At 38.7% G+C, this 18,901-nt stretch overlaps 1 protein-coding gene across 1 annotated transcript in view; it reads right to left on the bottom strand.

Annotated features, from left to right (window-relative positions):
- USP12 (ubiquitin specific peptidase 12) overlaps nt 1-18,901 on the bottom strand; it is a 34,148-nt gene that overhangs the window by 10,938 nt on the left and 4,309 nt on the right. Inside the window, exons 2-4 of the mRNA XM_072336639.1 lie at nt 11,926-12,006; nt 7,946-8,159; nt 4,921-5,147 (exon numbers count right to left, since the gene is read on the bottom strand). Of these exons, the coding sequence (XP_072192740.1) occupies nt 4,921-5,147; nt 7,946-8,159; nt 11,926-12,006 (522 nt within the window). The remainder of the gene's footprint in view (nt 1-4,920; nt 5,148-7,945; nt 8,160-11,925; nt 12,007-18,901) is intronic.

The following is an 18,901-nucleotide window of genomic DNA, read 5'->3' as shown; positions in this document are numbered from 1 at the left end:
TCTATCCCGAACTAACTGTAACGCAGCTGGTCAAGACAACTTCTGATAACTAACATAACTGGTGAAACAAAAAGGCTTATGGAGTTAAGTTATAACCTTCTGTTAATGTCTGTGAGAGGACTGGCAAAAGATCCCTCCCACTCTTCTTTAGACAATTTTTCCAAGAATAAGTGTACACACAGAAAATGGACTGCTACACCAGTCTGCACAATGACTATAGTATAATTTAAATGCTTAAGTTTAAACTTTCAGAAATTTTTCAAGATGCTTTTAGGGTGAGAAAAAAAGCTGCTTGCATCTTTAGTAAGTCGAGAGTTTCCCATCTTCAGGGATGTACTACAGTTTAGGAGTATGGAGATGAACAACATTTCAACCCACTGCAAACTTCCCTTTCAGAACTACCAGACTTGAGAGCGGTACACAAAGGAGTCCAGTGGAAATCCCAGGGGAAGGGGATACAACTAGGGCAGCTGACCTAAACTGGCCAGAAGAATATTCCATACCATAAGACACCATGTGAAAAAACACTAAAAAAACTGGGGGGTGTGTGTATACACAAATACACACATATATATGCATCATTACTATTATTTCCTCTCTTTTCTGTTTCAGTAAATAGTTTTTATCTCAACCCATTGATTCTACTTTCCCTCTCCCTACCCCCCCCAGTTCTCTCCCTTATCCCACTGGCAAAGGCAGGAGAAAATGGAAGTCTGCACAACAACCGGCTGTTGTGCATTTCAGATCATGTAAAGCCATTATATGGTTTAGCAAGTGCATTTTTCCATCAATATTGATAGTTCAGAAACTGCTATGCTTCGTTTTTAAGATTTTTCAGCCATTGCTATTTGAACTGCCAATTTACTCGAAGTTTTACTTAAAAGAAAAAAAAAAGAAAGAAAAAGAATTTTACCATTAACCTCCCACTCTAACCATGCCTCCTTCATCTCCAGAGGTTCTATTTCCAATAAACATCACTATTCTATTGTAAATCATGTATTTATTTCCAATAAACATCAATTCCTCAGACTAAAGTAATCTTCTATGCTATGTATTCCAACTGTATATAGGATGTAAAACAAAGATGGACATGGTCAGAAAACTTCACCATTCACAGAATCAAGTCCCAGTCTGTTCAAAAAGCCTCGTGAGTGCTCCTAACACAATACTGAACAGTGATACAGAATTGAGGCATTCCAACATTCTATATCTGGAGTTCCAACATAACTGGAGTACTGCATCCAGGCCTGGGGCACCTAGCACAGGACCTGGATGCAGTATTCCAGATATGCTGGAGCTCTTGGAGCAGAAGCATAGGAGGGCCACTAAGATGATCAGAGGGCTGGAGAACCTCTCCTGAGAGGAACAGTTGAGGAACTGGGCTTGTTTAGCTTGGAGAGGAGAAGGCTCCAGGGAGACCTCATCATGGCCTTCCAGTACTTGAAGGAAGCGTATAAACAGGAGGGGGAACAACTATTTAAGAGGGTGGATAGTGATAGGACAAGGGGGACTGGTTTTCAGCTGAGACAGGGGAGGTTTAGGTTAGATATTGGAAGGAAGTTTTTCCACACAGAGGGTGGTGACACACTGGAACAGGTTGCCCAAGGAGGTTGTGGATGCCCCATCCCTGGGGGCATTCAAGGCCAGGCTGGATGTGGCTCTGGGCAGCCTGGCCTGGTGGTTGGTGACCCTGCAAATAGCAGGGGGGTTGAAACTGGATGATCTTTGTGGTCCTTTTCAAATAGGCCATTCTACGAGTCTAAAGGGACCACACCTTGTTCTCACATCCTGGACATAATTTTGTGCACAGACTGCTCACCTATAGCCAGATGGCCAGTGCCACAGACAAAATACTAACACAAAAAATCGTATTACTTTCTGTTTGGAATTTCACTAGCAATATGCATGATCTCACACATAAAGACTTTTGCAGTTGTAGACTCCCATATATGCTAAGACAGAAACTATTTTTCAGTGAAGCTAAAAGACAGGGTATGATTTATTGAGAGGAAGGAAGAGAGTAGGACACAGTTAAGTTTCTGTACTACTCCTTTAATAGAGAGCACTGAGATTTTCCTTACTGTTACCACTCAGCCTGAAACAGTAGAATTTTCTATTGTGGAGAGTTATACAAAAATAAGAATAAAACCAACTGCTGAAAAAGCAAACCATTATCAATTTGATCCGATGCTTTTGGCCCAAGACTGTTTCCCCTTTGTCAATAACATTGCTTTCTGGTTCTCTCACACACCTTCCTGAAATTTTGAGGTAAATGCCATAAAACCAATGAACTTCTACATATTTTTTTATCGATTATTCACAAAAAACGTAGTATTCACTCAGCCGTACTTCATATCTTCACCATGGAAGGGGAAGGAATCATGACAGGACATCACATCACGAGAACATAAAGAATTTACAATCAGATTTCTAACTTGTTCATAGTGTAGCTTGACCCAAGACACATCTTTTTTAAGAATCATATAGGGTTTTTTATATTCCACTACATTCCATGTTTAAACTGAGGATAGATCTCTAAAATAGCCAGTTAAGTAAAAGGGCTAATGAGTCCATGCATCCTGGAAAGAAGCTCTTTTCTATTAATCGGAACAACCAAAATTACAATGAAATCTTGCTATGTTGGTTTTTAGAAAGATTGCACTGTTTTGAACTGCTAGAAGGTGTTCATTTCTATTTGGAAGTAAAGAAGAAAAACAAAATAGATCTAAGTATGCATTAAATCCCACATTTAAGTAAAAAAAACCCAGCAAACAACTACGGTTATTGTCTTATCATTAAGATGCACTAATTCACTTCTTGCTGTATAATGTGCTACCTAGCATTTTAAGTTACACTTCTAAAGCTAAATGCCAACACCTCCAAAAAGCATCAAAGCAATATTCACTGTATTTGAAAATAAGAGACTATTCACAGTAGCATTACATACTTACTATGTCTAAATGTGTTTCTTTCTAAGTGCCCATTTTCAGGTCACTGTGTTTTAATCAGACAGAAGCTGATATGCTTAGTAGATAAATGGCTAATTAAACAGTTTCCAGATCATTAGGGGCAGGAATACAGAAGTCCTAACATACCAATAAACAATGTGTCTTAGAAAATTTCTGCCTGTGACACTCTTTAAAATTCAACTAGCCAGCTTTGAGCAGATGTGGCATATCCCATTCAGCAGCAGGTAACAGAAAAACAGAACTAAGCAATATTAGAAAGGCTGAAAATCATGATAGGTCCACTAATGAACAAAATAATGCTGGCAAAGAATGCTTCGGCATTTTTGGATTGTGTTAAGACAGCATGTAGATCAAAATCCTGACAGGAAAACTTCATGATGTCACAGTGAAGAATGGCAATGATGCCAGTCCTAATAAGAGACTAAAAGAAAGACATATTTTATGATAACTAACAAGAAAAAAAAAAACAGTACACAAAGTAAAGAAAAGTAATTTGCAGTTGCCATGAAGTAAAAACTAGGGAAGAGAAAGCAGAAATAAAGGCGGTAGGCAGAAATCAGCACTTAAATTACTCAAAATATCAGGATCTATTGAAGTCTGCAGTTGCATTACATATCACATTAGGAAGCTTTTTTTTTGTTTATTTTTTTCCACATCAAAGAGATATTTCTAGAAGACAGAAAAAATACATGTGAAGTATATAGTTTTCATCTGACTAATTCCTCCTTTCCAACACTGCATTGAAATATGTGCATTATGTAATTAAGGAAAATAAGTATAGAGTCACACAAAAAATACAGTAGTTTAGCTTTTTATAATATCTAAGGCACAGACCAGGAGAGAATTACTGTAATTTTCATATTGTGCTGCTTTTTCTGAAGCAGGTAAAATTCAATTATAAGTTTTTCTCCAAAATAGCTTATTCCTTTCACTGCAGAACTACTCTCATAGAAACTTTTAGCACAGCTCTCTCAAAAATGAAGCTTATTTCTCAGGGTCCAGTAAGAGGAGAATTTCTGAGGACAGACATTTAAGAGGAAACCATGGAGTTATGATTTCAATGGATTTAAATTTCAAAACTACAAGTCTATGGAAACTGATTCAGAATATTTATTTCTGGAATGTAGGACTAAATACGACATTAAGTCGTAAAGACATCACTTTGGAGAAAAACTCCCCATCCCTGTGTAGCAGGCGTCATTGCTCCTACAAATATATCAACTTAGAGTTCTCTAATCTAAATTTTGAAGTTGATTATGACTACACAAACAAAATTTAACCAGGCATCTTCCTAATATTGACCAATACCTTATTATTAGGGCAACAAAGCTGGTGAGAGGTGTGGAGCGCAGGTCATACGAGGAGAGGCTGAAGGAGCCAGGAATGTTCAGCCTGGAGAAGAAGAGGCTCAGGGGAGACCTTATTGCTCTCTATAACTTCCTGAAGGGAGGTTGTAGTGAGCTGAGGGTCGGCCTTTTCTTTTGTGTCATTAGTGATAGGACTACAAGGAATGGTTTCAAGTTACGGCAGGGGAGATTCAGGCTGGACATTAGGAAATATTACTTCTCAGAAAGGGTGATCAGGCACTGGAATGGACTGCCCAGGGAGGTGGTGGAGTCACTGACCGTGGGGGTGTTCAAGGAACGACTGGATGTTGTGCTCAGGGACATGGTTTAGTGGGAGCTATTGGTAATAGGTGAACGGTTGGACTGGATGATCTTTTAGGTCTTTTCCAACCTTGGTGATTCTATGATTCTTCTTATTATTAACAAACTGTGCATCTGCTGCTGGAAATTTCTCAGTGACAAATTAAAAACAAAAACATTCATACAAATATAAGACTTCTGAGGAAACAAACAAATGTAACCCATTACTCTATTGAGATGAATGAATCATGAAACAAAGTTCTGTAACATGAAGAATTTGCTTTATGAAGTAAATAAGGACTTACAGTTTCACATGTAAGACATCTGGTTTCATTTGTTAACGTTCCCTGAAAGATTTCATGAACCCATGTTGGGTCTGGTGGGCTGTTGTTTTCATTATCAATATTGCCATTGGGTAAGCGACCATTTTGCTTCTCTTGTTTTCTCTCCTCTTGCAAGATATCCGCAATTGTATTTAATAGGTAGTTTAAGAACTCATGTGCATCCTGCTGCATGTAGTTATCAAAAAGCTCTATAAGATTTAAGAAAAAGAAAGAGGATATTTTTAAAATGAATTAGTGCTATACTATAAACAAGTTTTGTTTTGTTTTGTTTTTTTAAATGAAAATTTCAGAATTAGTCTTTGTTTCAGGTTTGAATCACTTGTGACAAAACATCATCAAAATCAGGACTTTATTTAGCCAACATTTATTTAGCCAACAATGCTGGGGGGTGGAGAAAGACTAAGCTTACATTCATGTAAATAGCTGAGGAGAATTACCAGAGAAGTGGGCTATTCTGCAAGAAAACTTGGCCATTATTGTGCAACTGAAACTCTGGTGTACATACAGTGCTGCCTGAAATTTTATAGCTTGCCTTGAACCATACTCCAGAAGCCTGTCCATAAGGACTTGGACCCCCACACAGGGGTATTCTACTTCTGACAAGCTTAGACCAATGTCTTGGATAATAAAGGGCATTTCAAATGGCAATAGACATTGATATTTTCACAAATGAACTCCAAACAGGAAATATTTCAGTGGTTTGCATCTTCTATCACATGATTAACACAAACAGCAAATGTTCAAAGCATTCCTTTGCTTATTTTCACTTCTAGGGTTTTAAGTTCATAATTGCGCTGTCAAAAGTGCATTGCCATCAGAACCAGAAATACAAGTAAGATGAACTTAAAGACACTGATATAATTAACTATAACTTTCCTCAGATTTCATTAGGTAAGGCAGTACTTGTAGGAGCCATGCCAAACTAGCCTAAATATCTAGCCAACGCAAGAACAGGCCTCAATTTAGGTCTTCATGTAATAAACACGTTAGTCTTTGAAGATCTGAAAAACTGCTTTTGGAAATTGGTGTATAATAGAAGTGTGCACAAACAGTGGTTTGTTGGCATTTCTAAGCATAATTGCCATAGGAGTCACTCAGTTGACAGCAAATAGTGTCACTGGCACATACTGCAATGTGTAGTAATGCTACAGATTGAAGTTAAACTCCCCTTACAAGTTTGTTCTCTTGTTTATGTTCATGCTGGTATCACTCTGAAAACATAAGGTGATATTTCAATAGACTTCAATAAATTGAGACGTCGTCTGCCTCAATAAATCCTTATTTACAGGACTAAGAAAAAACTAAGGGCACTGAACTTGATTTATTAACAGTTACTTTTCCCTTCCTGACCAGAGGTTCTTAACAAGGAGATTTATCTGCCAATTTGAAAAGCATTCTAAATTACGGGCAAATATCACAGATGTCTTTTTAGCAATTGCTCCAATTGCCAAAAACTATAACTTCCAACTTCCTTTTAGTGCAAGAATATACTAAGAGACAGGCCTTCACCAGAGGGATAGTTAATAGTTTACAGAACTGGAAAGATGAACATAAATTCTCAGTGAAGTTTAAGTTTAGAAGTGCATACAGGGACTACATCATAGCTTTGTCATCATTCTCTTGATTGCTTCCAGAAGTAAACTTCAAATTGAAATGAATAAAAACCTGAAAACTAGCAAATAGAGAGAAGGTGATGCTAATCTGTATCATCTGGAAAGCTGCAATGAAGCAGCCAAGCATATGAATCAAGTAGCTTATTTAATGAACACCTACAACACTATTTTTGAGAAGGAGAAGTTCAACTCTGAATCTAACCACCTACAAAATCTTTATTTAATCAAGTACATCAAGGCTGTGAGTCTGTCGAGGTTAAACATTCCAGAGATTCTTCACCATGCCACATCACAGATCTCTTAGGGATATCTGTTCAGTCGGTAAATTAACAAGTACAACACATTGTTCATTTTATGATTAGAAGAAATTTAAGCCAACATAACAGTATTCCTTCAGCTGACTTCAAGCCAGTAGCTGCTTCCCAGCCAGTTAGGCTTCAAGATGTATGTTGGATTCAGGCTTAGAAAACAAAGACTGAATAGCAGCATTGTAATGTGGAATACATAAAGATTATGAAGATTATTCAGTCAGATTGCCCTGGTACAGCTAGATACTGACTGGAACAGAACTTAGGTTGGCACTGCGTACCTATCTGATACTTTCTTCAATTAACTCTTCTCTAAAGTTCAAAAAAGTTCTCTCCATTTGCTGTAGTCAGTTAACATTCATTGATTAAATAGTGATAGAATAATCAATTATTTCTACAAATGCACCGAAAAACAAAGACATCCAAGTACTGAAGAACTGAATGAGTTTCCTGTTCCGCACAGGTCACATAAAAATCTCTCTCTCTTTTTTTTTTTTTTTTTTTTTTGGATAAGAAACTTAAATCATTAAAAATCTCTGGAAATATCTTAAAATTGGGGGTATTTATTACATTAAAAAGTTAGATAAAACCAGTTGCTGATTTTAAAATGCATTCATTATTTAAAAAGTAGATCAAACTAAGTAATGCAAAAAAACCCTAACAACTTAAACATGTATAGGATTTTAAGATAGATTATGGCAGGGATGTCTCTATATGCATTCCATACAGTCAGTTTGGCAGACTGATGACTACAATCAAAGCATAACAATCTTTTTAAGAACAAAATAAAAGCTTCAGAGTGGATTCTGATTATGACAATACAGTTCTTAGTCAAAACTAGCATGCAGTTTCAGAAGCAAACACTGACAAATGACTTAGTTATACACAAAGAGAAATGATGATTCTTTCCGGGCAGCTCCAAGGTTACACACTTACTCCAGGGTTACCTCTTCTCTACATTACAGCACAAAGAACATTTTTCATCCATAATATGGAGATATGCCACTACTTCAGCTTCAGAACTAAGTCATACTTGCTATATTACACAAGAATAAAAGAAGTTACCATTTTCTTTTCGTAATCTTGTTATAAATTTCTTGGGAGGTATAACTCCAACCTTTTTCTTCTGGGTGGCTATACTGTGGAAGAGGTCAGCTAAGCATGTAAGGAGGTTCTCTTTTTTTCTTGGCTGACTCTTGTATGCTAAGACTTTGTCTCGAAATGGACGGCAAAAATAAAGTGCCTGAAGAACTGAATTGCAGTAGCATGTGTTCCCAAACTATAAAATAAGAGAGAGAGTTATTAGTTATTAGTTTGCACTGTTTTATTGTAGGGAAGTAACATTTAATCCAAAGCAAAAAAAAAATTCACATGGGCAAATTTTCTGTTAGTCTTTTCTTCTTTACTTAGATATACATAGATTAAAAACTATGTTGTATGCAACTACCAAAATAAACCCTAAAAAGTGAATTTGATCAACACTATAATTTTATCTTCCTGTAAATTCATTAACAGAATTATGCATTAACTTGGCTCAAAACAAATTCCACCAATTTCACAGCTCCCCAGGTAAAAATAGCTATCCATTTATCACATCTATTCATCTGGCCACGAGAGTACAGAATAGGTACAGTATGACTTTGTACTGTGAGAAGAGACCTTCTCAGACACCTCAGAAATTGGTTTCTCCAAATCTTATTAGCTGTGATCAATGTCAGAAATAACTGCTTTAAGCTGCTCTTATGTTTTCAGTTCTCATTTTAGGTGACAAGACTGCCTTTCTGGAGCTCTCTTAAAACAGTGAATTGTGCCTTATTGAGAAGGTGAAGCTATGTCAGAGGTAGTAGCCTCAAATGGAGACCAGAAGGAAAAGAACTGACAATTCAAACATGGGCATTTTTTAATTGAATGGCCGTTGAATTGAAATGGTGCAAAGACAGCTCTAAGAGCATCCACAATTCCTTTTGTGTCAGAACACTGCACAATCCTTTACCCCAGACTCCTTCCAGGTCTCAGGCACAGCTTCCCTCAAGTCCTGCCATCACTGATGCTCTCTAACCCATCCCAATGTGACAAATTTCCCCATCACTTCTGTGAAGGCAACATGAATTGTCAGTGGAGAGTCGCTCTCATTTTATACAGCCCTCCTGCAGTAAAACCCATTATCTAACACAAAGTGACAAAATTCTTTATAAGGCTGTCAGCAAGTAATCTAACCTTTCAGCAGCAGTCGCTCAGACAGCAAATTGAAGCACATACCCACCACACACCTCCTCTAACATATAAAAATAATGTTCTTATTTATGTTTTACATGAAATATTAGCAAATAGAGGCTAGATGAAATGATAAGAATGAATTGTGAAGGGGAGAGCTTTAAGAACAGGTTCTATCAACAGAGAAAAAGGATGAAAGGCTTTACATATTTGGAGTAAAAGGAAAGCACCTGTCTGCCAGTTCAGGGACAAATAAGAGCACTATGCAATTTAATTAGAAAGCTAGCAAGGAAATTGTTTATACTAGAAAACAAAAAGGAAGGAGAAGAAATAAGAAATACAGCTTACAGAACACCCAAAATGAACTCAAATTAATAAAAAGATAGCAAGAATAATTAATAAAAAGACAGACGTGGCCCTTTTAATGAGTCTGTTTCCTTCTTTCTTATAGCTCCCCTTTGTATACTGAAAGGCTGTTCTTGGGTCTTCATTTCTCAGATTATTTTTGTGGCCCTCCTCTGGATGCACCCCAACAGCTCCATGTCTCTCCTCTACTGAGGGCTCCACATCTGGATGCAGTGCTTCAAGTGAAGCCTCACCAGTGCAGAGCAGATGGGCAGGATCACTCCCTCACCCTGCTTTCCATGCTGCTTTGCATGCAGCCCGGGATGTGGCTGTCTTTCTGGGCTGTGAGGGCACATTACTGTCTCATGTCCAGTTTTCCATCCACCAGCACTCTGAAGTCCTGTGCTCAATCCTTTCATCCCCCAGCTTGTATCGATAGCAACAGCTGACACAACCCAGGTGCACTCAGCTTTGCTGAATGTCATGAGGTTCTCTTGGCCTTGCTGCTCCAGCCTGCCTAGGTCTCTCTGGATGGCTGGAAGTGCTGCCTGCTTTTCAGAGACTTCTCCCTCACACTCCTGTGTGCCAGAGAATGTGTCCCCACTGCCCTTTATCCTAACAATATTGCCCAGTGCTGTCAACCTGTCCTCTTCGCACCATAGAGGGTCCTGAACTGGACACATTGCTCCAGCTACAGCCTCACCAAAGTAGATGAGGAGGGTCTTGATTTCCTGGCTGTGCTCTGCCTAATAAAGCCAAGAATGTCAACGACCTTCTGTGCACATTGCTGGCTCATGTTCAACTCAGTGTCCACCAAGAACTACAGGCCCTTTTCAAGAGTGTCACTTTCCAGCTGGGTGCCCCCAGCACATCCTGGTGCCTGGAAAAGGACCTTGAACAAAACCTCCATGAGGTTCCCATCAGACCCTCTACAGCCCTGTTGAAGTTCCTCTAAATGGCAACACGGCTCTCTAACAAGTCAGCATTTCCCTCAGTTTTATATTATCTGTGTGTTTACTGAGGGTTCACTCTATCCCATCATCCAGATTGGTAACAAAGACATTAAACATGCCTGGATCCAGAATCAGTCCCTGGGGTATTCTGTTCTTTACTGGCCTTAAACCAGACTTTGCACCACTGACCAATACCCTCTGAACCCACTCACTGTCAGTTCTAAATCCACCTCACCATCTGCTCATCCAGTCCATACTTCAGTCATGCTTCTCTTTTAAGACAAACAATGCACTATTTCAACTCCCATGAGAATGGAAAAAATGACTAATTTAAGTCACGACAGCTGAGCTGCATCTAAATCAGCTTATCAGTAAGAATGTTTAACTACTGGACAGCATATACCAGGATTTTAGGTTCCTAAACCTCATCAGTACTGAGAACCTAGAGGCAGAGATATATGTTGTAGCAGCAGGACGGCATTAAATCATAGAATCATAGAACTTCTCAGGTTGGAAAAGACCTTAAAGATAATTGCATCCAACCACAACCTGACCATAGTACCCTAACTAACAACCCTCACGTCCCTGAGCATCACATCCAAATGGTTTTTAAACACATCCAGGGATGGTGACTCAACCACCTCCCTGGGCAGCCTATTCCAGTGCTTAACAACCCTTTCTGTAAAGAAGTGTTTCCTAACATCCAACCTAAACTTACCCTGGTGCAACTTGAGGCCATTTCCCCTTGTTCTGTCACCAGTGAGAAGAGACCAACCCTGCTCTCACTGTAAGAGACTCCTCTTCCCCAGACTAAACAGCCCCAGTTCCTTCAATCTCTCCTCATAGGACATACTCTCCAAGCCCTTCACAAACCTTACAAGTAATTAGTTTCATTACAAAAAGCAGGATGACAGATCATGTTAAATCAACCTTGTTTTTGTATGTACTTTCCAAAGTATCTCCAAATAAAATATTTAATAATTTCAGACATGAATCACACAATTTCTAACAAGATGCATTTTCCACGGCTAACACCAGAAATCAAATTCTAAATTACTCCTGAAAACTAATCATCAAATTGAACCATTCCATATGATTTTCCACACTTGATTTTCCCTCCAGGCTCAGTATTTTTTAACATCTCAATAAAAATGGCAGATGTGAAGACTTAAAATCACCAACAGTTTCACAGATTTTTTTCCTGCACTGTATCCACTTAAGTTGGCATATTACTGACTACAAGCCATATATTCTAAATAGCTTTTTGTTTTTCTACAGTCACAGTTTAATTGCAAGAAAGTGGTTTCATAACTACCCCATAATAAATAAAACGAAAGAAATGATTAGCCCAATTTCAATTGTTATTTCATTAAGATAGTTTAACAAATATGCTGAGTATTTAAATACATTTCAAAATGCATATTCAGTGACTGTACTGTTCAGCTTTTTAACTGTTCACAAAGTGGCAATCTTGCGATTTAACCAATCCAGTCACAGTGTTTCAAAGCGAAAGAATTATGAACTGAAACTTACATTAACTAAACCAAAATAGTGTTCATTGACTGGAAATTGTTCTGGACCAATCTCTTTCTCCAAAGCTGAGGCATTGGCGCCCTAGGAAATCAAAAGCAGTAAAATATTAATGTTGCAACTATGCACACACAGTGAGTTTAACTAGCTGAGGAAAAAAAGAGGGTTTTTTTGTAATGATAAATGCCTTTCCTTCTAGGATTTTAATACGAGAAAGTACAGCTGTGAATGGCAGCTCATACACATTGCAGGCATCTATAACACAGTCACAACTATGAGTCTGACCACAGCACGCATCTGGGGAAACGAGCCGCTGTTCAGGAATCAGATGTTTTGTCAGAACGTGTACTGAGATATAATTATGCGTTTCACATGACATTTCAATCTTGATTCTCACATACATATACTGCACAGTTAGTTCAGTCAAAGGTATTTATCCCCAAGCAGTTGTTGATTTATTTTGACTACACACACACACACACACACACACAAACAATTACTGGTCACAGCTGTAGACCTTGTTAACACCAAACCTGTAACTTCAGATCTCAAATTGTAAGACTTTGCTGAACTTAGGCATGTTGAAGCAATCACTCTAGTCGGGACATAGGAAAACAAAGATAAATTGGAGAGAATGGATGAAACATTCTACCTGCACCCTGAAGGGTGGAGGAAGTGGAGTTTGTGATCCAATTCATCAATCATACACGGCAAATTAACTAAACAAGTTCAATTACCCTGTTTCTTAATCCAAAGGCAAGCACATGGGCAAGATAATATTAGCCACGAATGCAGGAAAACCAGTCCTTTGAGTTCTGTTCTCTCAGGATGTTTAGATTGGCCACAAAACCATTCCACACAGATCTGAAAGCAGACAGGTCACCCAGCAAGTCTTCTGTGCCATAACATAATGCTTACAATAATAAGAGCATCTAGCACCCTTTCACCACCAGAAAGTCACTTAAATATAATCCAAAATGCCCTAGAGATACAGGTTTCTAGATATGTTCTGTTCAAATACACCTCAAAGTTGTATCATTTTTATGTATTTTATAATGGAATTAAACTGTTTTGGTGTACTGCACTTATTAGCTTCAAGATGCAGCTTCTTCAGCAACAACCACATTAATACAGGATAGCAAAACAGGTGATACAAAGCCAAACAGTGAGCTATACTCCGGGAGTGTAATTCACACACTACGCAACATATCTCACAAAAGCTGCCCAGGGAGGTGGTGGAGTCGCCATCCCTGGCAGTGTTCAAGAGGCGTCTGGATGAGGAGCTACAAGATATGGTTTAGTGGCTTGTGGTAGCAATGGTAATGGAAGGATGGTTGGACTGGATGATCTTGTAGGTCCTTTCCAGCCTCGTGATTCTATGATTCTATGTTAAGAAATGCAGATCACAGAAAGCAAAGACATGGGGCTGCTCCACTTGCAATGAAAATACGAAATACTCAGACAGCTTTGTTACAGACTTTGGTATAAAATTAAAGGACAGCACAGTACAGTTAGCACTGGCCTGCAATAGAAATACTGTGGGTGCCTGCCTGGCAAATCTGTTAGTTACGATGCTCCAAGGAGAGTCAGAGAAAGTAACTTTGGTTACCCTCTGCTTCCAACTGATGCAGTTGGTGCAATGAACAGTGAATTTCAAAGGACACAGATTTTCTTCTTCTTATTATTATTACTTAGACATATAAAAGCCTAAACTCTGGAAAACTCAGAGAACAAACATCTTTCTGCAGGTCTTACACTAACTGCCCTTAGTGAAAATCAAACGTATCTATTCCTATATCCTTTTGTTGCACACAACATCTCTCTGTCTCACTCTATATATGTATATACACACTCTGTATCACATTAACATATGAGCATGTTCCAGTGCAATGTTAGGCCTAAGTAAATAAAAAAGCAGCACATAACACACAGCCAAGAACCTTACAAACAGGTGTGACTCCTTCCCAACTATATCTTTCTTCACATTAAAGATGTAGCAAATGGCCGTGGACTTTATAGCAATAAAACTGAATCGAAATCATAAGCTGCATTAAAAATAGCTTTTAAGATTTCTGCTGTTCCCAAATGGCAACGCTGGTGGTAAGGAGCAGGGATATAACATCTCATTTGAGATTACAGCACTCCATGACTGCTGAATGCTTGGTTTTGCAGCCTGACTGAAATCCACCCCGGAGTTCTGGCAAGGTGGATCTTATTTACAAACAAACCAGGAAAAAAAAAAGGAAGTGAGGAGACCATTTATCCTATTGTTCAAATCTCCACTTCATAAGAACTACATGAATTCTACAACAGGTCTTTAGGAAATTCTCTGCTTTCAAAGGGCGGAGAGGCTGCTTTAGTCTAGCTTTGGAAGAGAGGATATTGTGATCAAGACTTTGATGTTTCTGTTTGCACAGCCCCGAACATTATATTTAGATTCCTAGCACAATAAATATCCCAACTTGTTAAGTAAAATATGCTAACATATGCGTATATTAACAATACAGTTTTCTCATTATTCAGGGCTATTTCATTCAAGGTTCAGACATTCACATGGTTTCAGAGGATGACATTACTAATTTCAATGCAGTTGTTTATGAATGTTTTATCAGTACAAACCAGCACGGATGTTTTAAACCAATACAAAACCCCGCAAGCTACTCAGACTTCCGTCTCCAGCTCTCTTTTTGTCTGTCAGAAAGGATGTTATTCCTTCCCACAGATAAATAATTTATACTGTGCACAGTGTGTTAGTTGCAGAGGCAGGACACAGTATAATATGTATAATAGCTGCTCCTGCAGCAGGAGCTTGAAAGTATGTTAAACCGCATGTTCACATCCGACACGTAACAACTATTTTATTATCTAAGTATCCCTTCCTCTGCGAGGTTTCCTGGGAACTATCATGGTAAGCACTATCAGCCCCAGCTGATCCTCCCAGTATGCAAATAGAGATGTAGAGGGGAAGTGCTGTGGTATCAACTATTACAGCATCATAAGATTTTTTGGACAAGAAGTCAGAAGAGGAATAAAGCCCAAGAAGAGTCAAACCTTGTTACGCCACGAAAGACTGGAGTTGGGATCAGGAAATTTCATTCAAGCACATCTGTGGCAGAGTATAAAAGCTCCTCCTCTGCCATCTAACTGGGACACAGGAAGATCCCCAAAATGATTCTCTACTTTTTAGGCCACACTGAAAAACCCATAAAATAGATACTCAGTCTCCCACAGAGCAGCTTAACTTTGACACTGCGTAGATGAGAGATGGGAAGATCAACTTCAGTTAGTACACCCCAGGGTTGGCTTCCCCATGTGAGCCCAGAAGTGGGAACAAACAGAATCACAGCATGGTTGGGACTGAAATGGCCTCTGAACCCATCTGGCTCAATCCCTGCTCCAGCAGGGATACCCAGAACAGGGTGCCCAGGACCACATCCAGGTGGCTTTGAAAGACCTCCAGGAAGGTGACCCCTCAAACCACTCAAACTGCTACTGCCCTATATACACCTGCGCATCACCAAACACTGCTTCACATCACCTGCCTTCCAACACAGGCATACAGAGCACTACACACAGCACGGCTTTATAGTGAAAACTTCAGCAAGTAAGGCATGTAAGAACATGATACAAAATCTTAAGGTGCATCTACCTTGGCATCCTACAGTTTAGCACTAGAACAGATAGTAACACCAAAACTTAACTATCTTCATCTGAATCAGACCATTTATAGCACTTGTTAAAAGATCATATGGAAAATGACACCATGACGTAGCCGATGTTTGAAAATACCAAAATACTGATTGTGACCTATTAAACTCCAAGATGATTTCTATGTAGAACAAAGAACAAAAACAAACACCTAAGGAGCCATTTACATGATGAAACAAACTTCAAGTTCTCTGTGTACTTGCTGTTAATTGCAAAGATAAACTGCACTACATCCCTATGAAGGCAATGTCAAAAGTCACCCACCTCGCTGAAGCAACAGTGTTGCTAACTATTCTTTTCGTATTTATTATTGCCTTCTCTCACTGCCCCAGGGGTCTCACTACTGGGGCACCATACATAGAACTCCTGAGACCAAGTAACAGGTAATGACTCAAAGATGCAAACCAATGTATGGTAAATGGATGGAAGAATCAGTTCAGAAGCAGAGACATCTCACCTGAGCTAGAAATAACGTAAAGGCACCTAACACTTTTGAAGGAAATAAATAAATAAATAAATAAATAATACCCTACGAGACAATACTGACTAAAAACAAGTCAGCAAGCAGGCAAACATCACTGCTTTTAAATGTCCTGCCTAGTTGTTATCATCCAATCTAGTAGACAGCATTTCTCTTACACTGGCTTGACTCATAACCAGCCTAACACGCTTTGAAGATTACACTGGTGTTAGTCCTACCAGAGGGGGTGCTGATCTATCCCTCCCCACATTAAAAATCAGGTGGGTCATCTTTCCAGCAGTTTGCTGTTAGTACTTTTCATCTTTATCTTACTGAGTTGCAAGTTTCCTTAGTAAAATAATAATAATAGTTTTTAGAAGAAATTTCTTACAACAAAATTTCTTCTCACCAATGTTCTGTAGCTGTCTTTCTCCATTAACACATGCTAGAGCCTTCCCTGCAGTGCCCTCCACCTTCCCAAGACACAGCACAGACTGAAGGTGTCTGACAGAACGAGCCATGTTGCATACACAGATGTAAGCCACATTTCTCAAACACTACTTGAAGAAAAATGCATCGTAGTGACTGAAGGAAGTTAAAAGTAAGGAATTCAGTATCCAAGAGTAATGTTTTCCTCAACAAGAAGAAAACATCACAGGCATAAAATTAATTTACTTACAATTTGTAAAACTTAAAATCAGAGTACAAGCATTCGTTTCTAATAGAGATTTCACTTTCCTCCCCAGAAGTATTTGAAGATATTTCCTTGTCTGTGCCACAACTGAAGGCACTCAATTCAGAATTCCACAGCCCATATTAGTGCACTGAGACTGATGGAATCTTCCATGAAAGATGAAATACAAAACTCCGCTCTTCAAATCACATTCTATTAGGATATGCAAAGCCATATTTTTCCATGTACTTACATAAACAAGGCTTACAAGCAAACAGTGGAGCTATATTAAATCAGTTTATATCTGATATTTCAAGTGCAACCAAAATGGAAAAACATTTCTTAGGGTATTGTTTCTGGCCCACGAAGAAGTGAAATATGCTGAGTGGGCTTCAATGACACTCAGTGTTCATTTACCTGCAAAAGAGCATGCTTTAGTAAGGCACAACTTCATAACCTACTTTGGATCATCTCAATTCACACTATTGAAATACCTGTAGTGTTACTTTTCTTCACTAATTGGCTTAAGATACAGTCCTGTGTACTCTGATCACATGTAGCTAAGCGGGAATGTTTTCTTAGTGAGCGCAAAGTGAAACACACCTGCATGGGCAACGATGACAACAGCACAGAATTACCTTCATATTGTCTATGTCTACTACACCAACCTTTCTGAGCCCCACTGAGCACAGACGTTGTATTTTCATTCAAAGCAGCCAGACAGAGAGTCACATTTCCTTCTGTTTTGAACACGGAAGGCAAAGATAAATCACTCACAAATATGAACCTGAGACTCAATGAATCAGGACTCTATACTTGGTTTTCCACTGAACAGATCTTTAAAACACAGAAAGATGCAATTCCTCTCAAGCTGCTACCACATGCAAAATGGTTTTTGTCAACTACTCTCAATACAGAAGGAAATCACACCACGAAACAAAAGAAATACTGACAGCAGTATCGGTTGGATTTACCTTCTATAATTCCAGAACATTCCTGAGAACACCGTTTACAATACCTGCTGATTTTGTTTCCACTTCCTCTGATCAGAAAGCTTTTACCAGCACCGGTACAACACATCTCACCATGGCATCTGCTAAGCAGGATCCCTAAAGGTCAACAGTACAACCTTCACAGACTTACAGTGAAAGGTTGAATTTTACCCATGGACCAGACAGGAAGTCTGGGAAATGAATTCAAAAAGAGGATTTGATGGTGACATTAGAAACCTTCCACTGCCTAGGAAGTGCAAGCATTATACGCACCTTCAAAACACAAACAAGGAAACCATTTACCAAATCACCCACAACACAGAGGGAGAAAAGTACAGTAACACAGTTGTTCCCTTTTGTTAATACACAGCGCACTAAGCAATGTTTAAAGTACACTTTTAATCCACAAAAATTGCCATTTCATTAAAAACAAATGCTGTTTTCTCTATTTTCACAGACTCACTAAAACTTCTTGAAATCGCGATAAATGATAACAGTGCTCTTCAGCTCTGCTACATTTATATTGATACATGATTTTGATGTACTTATGCTAACGCACTAAATCATTATGATTATATGCTACAAAAATTAGCGAGGGTTGAGTGGGTTTTCTTCTTCGTGTTTATTAAGACTGCAAGATTAAACAGATTGGATTTGAAATACATCATTTGTTAAAAGCATTTCACTTCTAGAAACTTCCTAAATCAGGAAAAGTTGACCCCTACACGGGCCTTCTATACTCTGCCTTCCTTTAACAGATAGACCAGGGAAATGTAAACAGTCTTAATGAAGGGACAGACAACCTTCTACCGCATCCTTACAAAATCATCCCCACAAGTCTTGATGCAAATTACTTGTTCTGACGATGTAAAAAGTAACAAAGCCCACATAAATGATCATCTGAATAATCAGCCTTTGTGTAGTAATGAGATCAGCTGGTCCCACTGACACAGCTAAAAATTCACTGTTGGCAAAACTAGAGTCCAAGTTGGTATTCCATCATTTCTTTGAGCTTAGAACCCGATAAATGAATGTTCACATGTAAGTCAAATGACAAAGGCACATTTATATGACTGAAATTATTTAAGTAATAAGCCAACTAAGTGGTTCCGTGCTGCAGCAAATAGCGCTTTACAGCTACACAGC

The sequence above is a fragment of the Excalfactoria chinensis genome, chromosome 1 (assembly GCF_039878825.1).
Source record: "Excalfactoria chinensis isolate bCotChi1 chromosome 1, bCotChi1.hap2, whole genome shotgun sequence".
Classification (NCBI taxonomy): domain Eukaryota; kingdom Metazoa; phylum Chordata; class Aves; order Galliformes; family Phasianidae; genus Excalfactoria; species Excalfactoria chinensis.
The sequence above is the reverse complement of the archived record's forward strand: the minus strand, read 5'-3'. Positions and strand labels throughout refer to the sequence as shown.